Raw genomic sequence first — 12,127 nt, forward strand, 5'->3', positions numbered from 1 at the left:
TGTAATCTTGGCATGCAAGCTGTTATTTTTTGCCTCTAAAAGAGCATACAGGAGGCTTGAATGTATTACTGTAGAATCACTTTTGAGGTTTGTTAATCTTTTAAATGTTGCTAGAGCTTCCAGCTGTACGATTACGGACCTGCAGTTCCCCCGGTGTCCAGCAGAGGTCAGTAAGAAGCTGAGCGCTGTTTGTCGTCCAAAAACAGAAGCGGCAGAAGAAGCAGCTCTCAGCTGTGTTGTTGCTTCACAGAGGAAACATTTCATCTCCTGCAGCAGCAATGAGTTCAGCCCAGGCTTTGAGAGAGTTTATCAACCAGCGACTAACAGCTGCTGCTGGAGAAATCTTCACCGTGATTCAACAAACTATCGTCCAGTATGAGGAGGAGATCGACCGGCAGCGCAGATTGTTGGAAACCAGCTGGAAACCTGAGATCAAAATAAGCAGCGCAGGTATGGATCTGAAAGTGTTGTAGAAAGCAGGAGAGATCAGTCCTGTTCAGAATGACATCCTCAGACAGAAGCTCTGGACGGGAGCCAGCATTGGGATCCGTTATCTGCGCAATGATCCGTCGATCGGCGCATTTTATCACTACAGATTGCTCTGAGTCTGGCTCGCGCAGGTTGTGCACTTTGTTAATTTCCCATCGATGGAAGGTCCGTGTTGTTACATTGAAACATTAGAGAGATGTGGAATATGTTTCAGAACGTCTCCCGTGTGGACACGTGTTGAAAATTATCCCCACAAATTCTGTGAAATATCGTTTCAGAGATGAGCGTGCCTTTGATCAAGTGTGTATGATTTTTTTAAAGAGTCAGTGTAAAACTACTGAGATCAGACCATCCATGTATAGATTTCTGCTCCACATTGATCTGTTTTTTGGGTTTACTGAGGAAAACTTGTGGCTTTCGACCATGGTTGCACACTTTTGAACTTTCCTTCTCATCCATGTTCATTTATAATGTCCTCCATCCAGATTTCCATCTGCATTTTGCAGTCCATCTTTTCCCCCTCACTGAAATCTTTATTAGAAAACATTTTCTTTCATATATAAACATAAATATGGACCAAAGAAACAAAGTCACTTGGGGGATACCTTCATGTTAAATTAGCATTAAAGACAGATTGATGCATTGATCATTGTTCATAATAGAGTATTGCAATTTTCAGTCTTAGTTACAAAATTCAGTTCATGATTTTAAGAACAGGGAGGATCCTGATTATTATTCTTGCAGAACGTTTATGTAGTAAAGATTGTAGTACGTCTTTTTGTGTGTCAAAAAATGGTCCCATGAGGTTTTTCCCTCTTCTGTTTTGTCTTGAAGTCTGTTAAGCGTAGATCAAAGGATGCAGTCTCAGTCGTTACATCTGTCTATTCGTTCATGCTGACACGTTTAGCCGTTTTCCACTGTCTCAACAATAATTCCAGAAGCAGGAATGTACTCGTGTTTGGAGTTTGAGATCTTTCTCCCAGCTGCTCAGAACCTTCACCGCGTTGACCCAGAATGGACTGACCAGTCTACCTTCCCATTGTAGGGAAGTTTGTCTTAGTTTTTGACTTGTGCAGGGGAGATATGTACTTTTCTGTCTTCATATTGATGCTGTTTCTCTCTTGTTCCTTTGTTCACGCCAGAGCCACTCCTGCAGGACGCCTGTCAGGAGGAGCTGTTCTTTACGCAGGGGGCAAACTCCAGTCTGGAGCAGGAAGGACTAGAACCAGAACCTCAGCAGATCAAAGAAGAACCGGAGGAACCGGAACCGTCGTGGCACCAGGACCAACAGGAGGCACCGCAGCCTTTCCAGATTGAGGTAGAACTGGAAGAACCCTGCTCCAGTCAGATGACAGAGAAGCTTGTGCTGAAAGTGGAAAGTGGTGAGCAAAGTAACCTCGGTGAGCCAGAACCGCATCGCCTCTCTCACGGTTTGGCCGAAGCTGACAGCTGCAATCTCGAAAACAGCAAACGCATCCACTTAGGATCAATTGGGAATCCAAACCTGAAGCCCAATATGACATGTCACAGTGACAAGACGGACAACTCTCCAAAATCTAGAAAGAAACCTGCGAGTGAGGCGGAGAAAAAGTGTTTTAAATGTGGCGTCTGTGGAAAATCCTACAGGTATCTTTCTCAATTACAGCAGCATGAAGTCATCCACACAGCTGAGAGGCCGTTCTCATGTGAAGCCTGTAGCAAAAGCTTCAGGCATAAAGTTTCTTTTCTGATCCACATCAGAAATCACACAGGTGAGATGCCTTTCCTCTGCAACACCTGCGGGAAAAGATTTACAAACTCATCGTCACTTAAAAAACACGTCATGATTCACACGGGCGAGAAGCCGCACTGCTGCGTAACGTGTGGTAAAAGCTTCAGCGACCGACGGAACCTGCTGCACCACCTCAGGACTCACACGGGCGAGAAGCTTTATTCCTGCGAAACGTGCGGCAGGCGTTTGAGCTCTCAGTTCAACTTGCTGGTGCACATGAGAACCCACACAGGTGAGAAGCCATATTCCTGTGACACGTGTGGTAAATGTTTCACCATACAGAGCAATCTGTTGGTCCACAAGAGAACACACACAGGTGAGAAGCCGTACGCCTGTGAAACTTGTGGGAAAAGCTTCAGTCAACAGTGCATTCTGCTGCGCCACATGAAAATTCACAAAGAGACGAAGTCATGAAAGACTGGAGCTGGTGGGTGTGGCTGCGGAGCGGAGTGTGCTGCAGCAACCTTCATCTGAGTTCAGTAAACTTTTTTTTTTACACTTGAGTCAAAATGCACAATAAATCTATGTTGAACTTCAAGCTGGTTCCAAAACAAAAGTATGTTTCTGTCCAGTTGGAAGCAGTAGTGCTCATTTGTATCAAAGTGATTTGGAAATTGTGCAATAAATAAAGAAAAAAAATCCTGTCATGAGTGAAGTAAATTCAGTGGAATATTTTGTTTCATCTGTGCCATTTTAACTCGCTCAGGTTGGACTTGATCCCAGCTGACAGCAGTGTAGCCACCAACATCCAGGCATGTGCATGCACCTCCACAGACTTGAGCCCTTGCCACAGCATGAGAGTGCTAACCACCACACCACCGTGTCATACTGTGTTTGAGATCCGTATGTCATGGCTCAGTGTGACTCCATCTGTCAGCATCAAAACAAATGTTCCCTCCGCTGAAAACAGAGCCTGGTCATTTCCCTTTCTCTTTCACATGAACAATATTTAGTCATTTTTGTAAAATACATTTTCAGAACTTTTTTAATTCACTCTTTGTTTACATGTAAGATCAGAGATGATTTCTGTTGACATGATTCATGTTCTTCCTCATAGTACAGTGTGCACAACTGTTTTGTATAGTTCTTCAACCATGTCTTCATTCAAAGGGTACAATCTCAGTCATGAATCACAAAATCATTATCAAATAGGTAGTTTCAGCTGAAAGAGTCAAATGAGTGTTGTAGTATTTGAGACTGGTCTTGGTGTCGAGACCCACTTTCAAGATCGAGGCCTTGACTTGACTTGGACTTGGTTTTTGCTCTTGGTAAAGTGGTCTTGACTTCAACAACAGCACATGCTTTACACTTTAAAGAGGAAATCCTGCTCTGATCGTGAAGTCAACAATACTGAAAGCGAGATAGAGAATTGCAGCTGTGGTAATCCTTTTAGTTTAGCTTATTAGTCTCACTTAATTCCTACCACGGCGACATAAACAAAGCAAATGTTGAGCGCCACACTGCTGAGCGCTCTCAGCTGCAGTTCCCCGCTGTGTCCAGCAGGCGTCGCTGTGAAGCCGGAGGTTATCTGTGATCCTCTGAGAGAAGAAGACGGAGGTCTGCAGCCTGCAGGCTGTGTTGTGTTGTTGTTTCTCACTGAGGAAATATTTCATCTCCTGCGGCAGCAATGAGTTCAGTTCAGGCTTTGAGAGAATTTATCAACGAGCGGCTAACGGCTGCTGCGGGAGAAATATTCACCGTGTTCGAACAAACTATCGTTCAATACGAGGAGGAGATTGAACGGCAACGCAGGTTGTTAGAAATCAGCTGGAAGCCTGAAATTAAGTTACACAGAGCAGGTACGAGAAAGTCTGAATGAACACGTGAATCTCATCAACATGTTTGACTCTCTGATGGTGATTATGAAGGGTGGAAGCGACACGCACTGTGGTAGTTTGGTTGCATGAGCTCTTGAATTTCCCTCAGAATCAAAGTAAAGCACTTTTGGGACGATTTACCTTTTGCACCGCGGAACCCTTATTTGCGCAAAGATCCGTCTATTGCGCTGCGCGTTTTACCAACACCTGTCCACCTGTAGCAGGAAATGGTCGTAATCTGTCGATCGACGCGGGATTGTGATTGCGCCATCTATCGATGGTGACCCAGCATCCATCCATCCATCTATCCATCTACCTATCTACCTACCTATCTCTCTATCTGTCATCAAGGTGGCAGAAGTGTTTTTTTAAAACTGCCCATTTGTTCCATCTTCACGCTGGTGAGGTTCATTTTAATGCCTCTTTGCTTTGTCTCGCCAGATCTCCCAAAGCAACATGTGTGCACTGAGGAGGAGCAGCTCTTCAATCGGCAGGAAGCGTCCAGTGCGGAGCAGGAGAAACTGGATCCTCCACAGATCAAAGAAGAAGAGGAGGAGCTCTGCACCGCTCCGGGAGAAGAGCAGCTCCAGCTGAGTCTGGAGGGCGGTGCCTTCATGGTGGCTTTCACCAACCAGCAAAGTTACCTCAGTGAACCAGAGGCAGACGGCGAGCAGCCACATTCGCTTGGCTCTGCCGTTCCTGACAGACACGATGCAAAAAAGGGCAAGCTCGTTGACTCGGGGTTAAATCAAGACGCACAGCTGAGGACCAGCAGTAGATGTCATGATCAAAGTGTGGATGGCTCTCCGGTGATGCAGACGCAGTCTGAAAGTGAGACTTCGAAGCTTTCTTACGCAACCTGCAGTCAAACGTTCAGTGAACAACAGCAGCTGCTGCTCCAGCAGACAGCTTGGACAGCCGACAAGAAATATTCTTGTAAAATGTGTGGTGAGAGCTTCAGTGCGCGTAGTGATCTGTTGGTCCACATGAGATCACACACGGATGAGAAGCCGTACTCTTGCACAACATGCAGTAAAAGTTTCAGCGTGCACAGGAACTTGTTGCGCCACATGAGAACCCACACAGGTGAGAAGCCGTATTCTTGTGCCATGTGCGGGAAAAGTTTCAGTAAGCACAGTAATTTGTTGCGCCATTACAGAACTCACACAGGTGAAAAGCCTTTTTCTTGTGCACTTTGTGACAAAAGCTTCCGTCAGCAAAGCCATTTGTTGCGCCACAGAAGAACTCACAGAGATGAGATGTGTGAGTCTTAAAACACTGAAGAAATATGTTCACAATCAGTGTCAGTCTGTTGAAGTGAGCGTACTTTTCTTCACTCTGACTATTGCTGTGTAAAAACATGTTTTTGAAAATGTGAAATTAAAAATTTTGACTTATAATGGTGATAGTAGGTCACTCTATTTCAAAATGCATTTCTCCTTTTTTTTGCAAAGTTGAATTTACTGACAAGTTCTTCATTGTGTTGAATTGGATTTATTTTCAATTTATGCGAGTAAATATGGCTTTAACAAGGTCAACAAATCAAAATGTTTCATGTCTTACCTCTCCTATTGGAACATTCCTGTCAATTTATGGGTGTGTGTTCACATGTCCATCGAATACAACTCTTTAAAAGACATTGTATGTTGAAAAAGACATCAATGTTATTGAGCAGGTCAACTGAAATCTCGGCCCACAGTAGTGCTTTTCATGTGGTCCTTTTTCCTGCTTCCAGCAATGGGTTTAAGCAGGTTTTCAATCATTTTAGGACTGTATCCAGAGTTACATCTTTCTCCCCCGGGCGAACACAACCCTGCTCCGGTGTTGATGAAGACCTGAAATTGGGATCACATCACGCAGGTATTGAAGATGTTGCGTCGGCCCCTTGTGTGCTTAAGGATTTATTTTAAGGTTCTTTTAATGGTTTATCAAAGGTCTTAATTGTCTTGCGCTTTCTCATCTTACAGATTTAGTTTTATCCCTTAAATCATTGCAAACTCTCTCTCTTCCTGCAGTGGCCTTTTAATTGTTTTTAATAACAAAAACCTACGATGAGGTTGATGGAACAGCCTGCCTGAGAACCTGTAGCTGCAGAGAACGTTTGTGTTTTCAAAGCAGATTCAAGACCTTTTTGATAAGGTTTTCACTAAGGGGACACCTTTTTAAAACTGTTGTAGGTTTTTAGAAGTTTAATTTATGATTTTTTTTAAATGTATATACAGTGAAGGGGGTAAGCAGGTGGGTGGGAGTTGCTGTTTTTATTTTGTTTCTCACCTTTAAAGCACTTTGTGCTGCAGTTTATTGCACTAAAAGTGCTACATGACTAAAGTTTGATCGATTGAACATTGTCAAGCTCTTTGGTGTTTGCTCAAGCGGGGGAAGGCGCGGGTGAAATCCATTGATCCATGAACAACCTGCAGTTTCCACTGTGGCCAGTAGGTGTCAGTATGAAGCTGAATGCTGTTTAGGGTACTCAAAATAAATAAATAAATAAAAAGCGAGAGAAGAAGAAGCTGTAATGGAGGCAGTTTGGAGCTGTGTTGTGTCTACAGAGGAAACATTTCGTCTCCTGCAGCAACGATGAGTTCAGTTCAGGCTTTGAGAGAGTTTATCAACCAGCGACTAACAGCTGCTGCTGGAGAAATCTTCACCGTCTTTCATCAAACTATCGTCCAGTATGAGGAGGAGATTGACCGACAGTGCAAACTATTGGACATTAGCTGGAAACCTCAAATCAAGTTTCATAAAACAGGTATAGTGAGTCCTGGGTGAACACGTGAACGTGACTGGTGGAGGATCGTGACGTTTATTTTGAAGCGAGCAGACAGAAATGCGGCTGCAGCTTCGGTTCTCCTTCAAAGTGAACAACTGGAGGGATTTTACATCTGAAACCTGCAGCACTCACCTGTCACTCACTGGCGTCTGTGTCAGAGACGGAGGAAGCGGTGTTTGTGCTGTTTGCAAACGGAAGAAGTGATTTGTTGACGCTGGGTCTGAGCTAACATGTCTGGTTTGTGCAGCTTTACACGGTACCGGTTCATAATAGAGACATTACGGTAAATGATGCTTTCGGGTATATCTGGAAAAAACAAAACTTCCCACTGACGTTTTCAGAAGTTTGAGAAACTAAAATCGCGCCCAGACATTTTTTTTAAATTTACCTAGCCACTGGCACTGCTATTAAAATGTGGTACCTATCCTCTTTTGCTGATTGTGTCTATTGACCTGTAACATGCTCACGTGAATGGTTCGTGCAGCTTTTGCTATATAACAGACACATTACGGTGAATCTTGCAAGATTCCAATTTAATGCTGCGTTCACGTGTTCCAGGGAGGTGGGAACAATCTTACATTTTATACTGTTTCATCTGTCAGCCTGTGTTTCAGAGCTCAGAGAAGCCACTGCCTTCTTCCTCTTGATAAACCACACAGGTGCTTTCAGTGTTTTGCTAATGCAACATTAAATGTGCATCTTTAAATTCTACTCTGCCCTTTTTAATGCAAGAGTGACCATATCCCTCCACCCATCTTCCATTATGATCTATCCAGGCCAGAGCTGGGAAATGCTGCTGCGCGGCCGAAGGCAGGGTACGCCCTGGACAGGTCGCTAACCATCCATCACCGTTAAACACTGACATACATCACTTTAATGACCTTTGTCTCCATGTTTCGCTCCAGAGAGTCCAGAGCAACACATTGGTGCCCAGAAGACGAGCTCCAGCATGGAGCAGGACGAACATGAAGCTCCACACATTAAAGAGGAGGAGGATCTTGTTGAGGTGACTGTTACTGATGGAGAAAGAGACGGTTCAAACGACTCTGTGAGAGACTTGACCACCCAGAGACTGACTGCTGCTGCTGTGGAAATATTCGCCATGTTTGAACAAACTATCGTCCAGTATGAGGAGGAGATTGATCGACAGCGCAGACTTCTGGAAATCAACTGGAAGCCTGAAATGAAGTCACACAGGTCAGGTATGGAGAAGTCTGAATGAACACATGATCAGTAGCTGTGGTTTCATGGATCAGTTGGTTTTATTCCAAAGAGGAGATGTTTGTTGCTTGGCTTGTAGTTGATGAATCAAGAAGTTGAATTTTGTTTTATTTAGACAACTTAGTGATGGAAAACAGTCAAATTCACCTGTGATCACACATTTGTATTCTGAATACTCCAGAATCTGAAAGCTCTGGCTGATGTTATATAGTGTTTTTAAAATTCAAATCATGCTGAGAAACTGTGTTCGTAGCTAAAAATTCACCAAGCAAGGATGTTTCTTTGCCAGGATGTGGCAAACTGTTGACAAAATGTCTCTGTGTGAGACAAGATGAGTGAAATACCTACATGTGACAGATTTAAATCCTATCCAAAGCACATTTACACCTTCTGTGTCGAGTCTTGGTTTGAACTGCAGGACAGTTATTTGCTTCACTGTGTGTTTATCACCACATCACTTCAGTTTTTCTGCCTTCTTTGTTTTCAGAGCTTCTACAGCATCATGTCTGCAAGAAGGAGCAGTTCTTGAACCAGGAGACAGACTCCAGCCTGGAGCAGGAAGAGTCGGCACTTGGACAGAACACAGAGGAGGTTCCCTGCCCCAGTCAGGAAGGAGAGCAGCTTGCTCTGAAACTTGAAGCAGATTCCTACATTGTGACTTCTGCTGAAGAGGAAAGTTACCTGTGTGAGCCGGAATCAGAGGGCGAGCAGCTCCACTCTTATGATTCCGACAGCCACAATCCAGAAGGCAAGCATGGCAAGCTCAGCACGATGCGTGACAGTGACAAGACACTCTCGTTTCTCAGGCTGGGATTGCCAAAGTCATGTTTTAAATGGAAGAACAGATGTTTGCTCATCGGGGACTCGTTGATTTGATCACACCACTGATCATCTTGCTGTTCTTTTGTCTCTTCAGAATTCCCACAGCAACGATTTTACAAGACGGAGCATTTCTTCAACCAAAAGGCAAACTCAAGACTGGAGCGGGACGAGCCGGAGCCTCGACAGGAGGGGCCACGCACCAGTCAGGTCCCAGAGCAGCTGGGGTTGAATCGTGGAACTGGTGGCTTTACAGGGACTCGAACAGAAGAGCATGAGCAGGTCCTCTGTCACCGCTCTCAGATAGCCGACCGCCACAGTCTAAACAGAGCCGTGTGTTTTGACCCAGGACCAAGTCGAAGTGCGGCGCCGAAGACCAAGAGCATCTTCCACAGCGACGGTGTGGACGACTCTCTGCTGTCCGAGTACCAGCCTGAAAGCTTCAGGCGTAACGTTTCGCTGTTACTCCACGTGAGGAATCACACGCGTGAAACGCCTTTTCTCTGCACCACCTGTGGCAAAAGATTCCTGAACTTATCGTCACTGAAGAGACACGCCATGAACCACACGGGTGAGAACCCTTACTCTTGTGCGACGTGTGGCAAAAGCTTCACCCGGCAGAGTTACTTATTGGTCCACATGAGAATTCACACGGGTGAGAAGCCTCACCGCTGTGTGACGTGTGGAAAAAGCTTCACCCAGCAGAATAATTTGTTGGTCCACATGAGAACTCACACAGGCGAGAGGCCCTATTCCTGTGAAACGTGTGGCAAAAGTTTCAGTTTACACGGGAACCTGCTGGTCCACATGAGAACCCACACGGGCGAGAAGCCGTATTCCTGCGGGAAATGTGGGAAGAAGTTCAGCCGACGGGACACTTTGTTGGTCCACACCAGAACTCACACGGATGAGAAGCCGTATTATTGTGAAACCTGCGGGAAAAGATTCAGTCAGCAGCGTTATTTGCTGCGTCATGCGAGAATTCACACAGTGTAGAAGCCCATTAGGTGTTGGACACATTTCAAAAGTAAGCCTGCATTAGAACTCACACAAGCGAGGGTCAGTATCCCTATGGACCAGTGCTGAAAGTTTTGGAGTCCAAAGTAACTTATGAATTCATGAACTGGGAAGTGTTGTGCTCGTCTTATGCTGTAAAGGTTTCAAACCAGTGGTTTGTTTGATCCACACAGGTGGATGGCGATGATTTCAAGTGCAATCGCAAAGCTGGCATTGTGTTGAGGATGTCTGTTTACATGACAGCGGTGCTCAGAGTCAATGAAAACAGCTTTTTGGAAACGGTTCCCACGGTGGAACCTTTCAGAAACACTCTGTCTCAGGTGTCGTGTAAACGGGCGTAAAAAAAAAAAAAAAAAAAAAAAAAGACGCTTGGTGAAACCGCTTGGGTTCTGTCTCTGTGTCGATGGTGGAAACGCCGCTACCGTGCGTCTGCACCACCGCCATCGTGAGTTCCTCTGCACATGCTCGATAACAGTCAGAACAGTGTTCTCCCCCAGAGCGTCACGACTCCCAGTCCAGATCCTCCCGGGAGTTTAGACTCACCTGGAGGAGCAGTCCACTGTGACTGTCTGTCCATATGAATGTACTCACCACTGTTAATGTCTGTACTGAATTTGTGTGTGTGTGTGTGTGTGTGTGTGTGTGGTTTCATTATAAAAACAAACAGCACTCAGCGGCCTGGCATGCGTCCTTTTCAGTGTTTCTGATGACTCTGTGTAAACAGACATCATTTTCAAAGCGTTGCCATGTAAACGCTAAACGTTTCTGAAATGGAGAAACCAGGAGTTTTCACTTGAAATGTTGCGTTGTGCGGAGGGCCACAGTAAAGATTTCACTTGAGAAGGTGGAAAATGTCATGTTGGGAAACATGTTGTGTGAGCTGGTTTTAAATTTGACAACGAGCTGGAAGCATAATGTTTATGTACTCAGTAGGCTACTGTGTGTTATTTATTATCGTGGAAAATAAAGTAGGCTAACACCTTTTTGTCTTACTGGATTTCATGACAAGCCATACACAAAGTTTGGTCCATATACAAACTGGTCAGCACTTATATGAACTTAAAACAAAACCAGTACACCTGTATTTCTGTACTGAGGGGGTCCCTCGGGAAAATAATTGAATAGCAGCCAGATCCTGTTAATCCATAGTTCACAGCTGGGTTGGATATTCTGCTGAGGTGCAGATCAGCCAGGTGTGTGTGTGTGTGTGTTGTCACTTTACCATGTGTACGTTAGCGGTTGATGAGTGTACTGGCATACACCAGAATACCATTTCATATTTTAAAATAAAGGCACTGCACCTCCTGATCAAGAACCCAGAACCAGATAGAACCGTTGCTATCGCACCACAGTGAAGACCCAGCAGGGCCGCAGACCTGGAGTGCAGTGAGGAAAGAGTGCCATATGCAGCCAGGGTTCTTAGAAATCTTAGAATTTTCAAACTTGGAAACTTTCCATGAGAATTAACGGAAATAAAAAAACAGAAATTTACTAAAGTGAGGTTTGCCTCTTAGTTGGTGTAAATATATTTTAGCCTAATTCTGAAAGAAACAACCAAACTTCATGCCACTACAGTTGAATTCCATTCCTCAGTCACATGCACGCAGCTCTTTACACCTGACAGAGCTGAGTCATCTTCAGCCAGGCTGGACAGTGAGGCTGAGGAGGAAGAGCTGGACGCTGATGAGACCCGGGAAGAGCCCTCTGCCTCCAACCCCGTTGCTGCACAGCCTCCATCCAGCATGCCGTAGCTCTCTCCCTGCGGCAGAAGGTTTAGGAAAGTTGTCTGCATGTTGAATAGGATTTTTTTTTTTTTTTTTTTTTGAGAGAGGAGGGCCCTTTAAATATTTGGCATGAGACTTTGTTGGGATTGTTTGATTGCAGTCGGGAGACATTTTTGTAGATTTTTGGGTCGGAGGAATGAGTACCATTTGACTCAACAGTCATGTTTTTGTTCTATATTGAATAAACTTAAAAGTAAATCTGCTTTAATTGTATTGTTGTGGATGAATATCTGCTTATTAACAAAACAAATGCTTTATTCTTGGAAATTACACCTTTACATTAAATTACCCTCGATTCAAATTTCCAATTTTTAATACTCCCAAAATTCCCCAATTCCCCATTCCCCATTCCCCAATTCCTTCACACGGAAATTTACCTGAAACTTTCTGGAAATTTTCCACCCATTTGCAAACCCTGTATGCAGCTAATCTGCAG

The 12,127-nt window shown here is 44.5% G+C and overlaps 3 protein-coding genes across 7 annotated transcripts; all 3 read left to right on the forward strand.

The window, feature by feature from the left end:
* The first annotated feature begins 1,293 nt into the window (after nucleotides 1–1,293).
* On the forward strand, nucleotides 1,294–2,861 carry LOC115408195 (gastrula zinc finger protein XlCGF71.1-like). The gene has a single exon (XM_030118820.1). The coding sequence runs from the start codon at nucleotides 1,838–1,840 to the stop codon at nucleotides 2,672–2,674; it is 837 nt and encodes a 278-aa protein (XP_029974680.1). The 5' UTR covers nucleotides 1,294–1,837; the 3' UTR covers nucleotides 2,675–2,861.
* Nucleotides 2,862–3,850: 989 nt separating this feature from the next.
* On the forward strand, nucleotides 3,851–5,609 carry LOC115408190 (zinc finger protein 79-like). The gene is made up of 2 exons (XM_030118811.1): nucleotides 3,851–4,059; nucleotides 4,519–5,609. Exons 1-2 carry the CDS (start codon nucleotides 3,888–3,890, stop codon nucleotides 5,349–5,351), a joined length of 1,005 nt encoding a protein of 334 aa, XP_029974671.1. The 5' UTR covers nucleotides 3,851–3,887; the 3' UTR covers nucleotides 5,352–5,609.
* A 242-nt stretch (nucleotides 5,610–5,851) lies between these two features.
* Nucleotides 5,852–10,889, forward strand: LOC115408171 (zinc finger and SCAN domain-containing protein 2-like). Of its 5 annotated transcripts, none has more exons than XM_030118781.1 (5): nucleotides 5,865–5,937; nucleotides 7,627–7,665; nucleotides 7,756–8,052; nucleotides 8,559–8,819; nucleotides 8,988–10,889. In XM_030118781.1, exons 2-5 carry the CDS (start codon nucleotides 7,641–7,643, stop codon nucleotides 9,884–9,886), a joined length of 1,482 nt encoding a protein of 493 aa, XP_029974641.1. In that variant the 5' UTR covers nucleotides 5,865–5,937; nucleotides 7,627–7,640; the 3' UTR covers nucleotides 9,887–10,889. The 5 variants fall into 5 exon arrangements, with proteins under 5 accessions (XP_029974642.1, XP_029974641.1, XP_029974638.1 ...); XM_030118778.1 differs by lacking the exon at nucleotides 5,865–5,937 and adding an exon at nucleotides 6,587–6,829 and having other exon boundaries at nucleotides 7,627–7,680; XM_030118779.1 differs by lacking the exon at nucleotides 5,865–5,937 and adding an exon at nucleotides 6,587–6,829.
* The last annotated feature ends 1,238 nt before the right edge of the window (nucleotides 10,890–12,127 follow it).

This window comes from Salarias fasciatus, chromosome 20, assembly GCF_902148845.1.
Source record: "Salarias fasciatus chromosome 20, fSalaFa1.1, whole genome shotgun sequence".
In the NCBI taxonomy this organism is placed as follows: domain Eukaryota; kingdom Metazoa; phylum Chordata; class Actinopteri; order Blenniiformes; family Blenniidae; genus Salarias; species Salarias fasciatus.

What these genes read in the sequence shown, in the direction of transcription:
- LOC115408195 (XM_030118820.1), top strand. Translation starts at nt 1,838, where the DNA reads ATGACAGAGAAGCTTGTGCTGAAAGTGGAAAGTGGTGAGCAAAGTAAC.
- LOC115408190 (XM_030118811.1), top strand. Translation starts at nt 3,888, where the DNA reads ATGAGTTCAGTTCAGGCTTTGAGAGAATTTATCAACGAGCGGCTAACG. An exon ending in AATTAAGTTACACAGAGCAG is followed by an intron (nt 4,060 to 4,518) that starts GTACGAGAAAGT and finishes TTGTCTCGCCAG; the next exon opens with ATCTCCCAAAGCAACATGTG.
- LOC115408171 (XM_030118778.1), top strand. Translation starts at nt 6,658, where the DNA reads ATGAGTTCAGTTCAGGCTTTGAGAGAGTTTATCAACCAGCGACTAACA. An exon ending in GCAGGGTACGCCCTGGACAG is followed by an intron (nt 7,681 to 7,755) that starts GTCGCTAACCAT and finishes GTTTCGCTCCAG; the next exon opens with AGAGTCCAGAGCAACACATT. An exon ending in CGACAGCCACAATCCAGAAG is followed by an intron (nt 8,820 to 8,987) that starts GCAAGCATGGCA and finishes TTGTCTCTTCAG; the next exon opens with AATTCCCACAGCAACGATTT.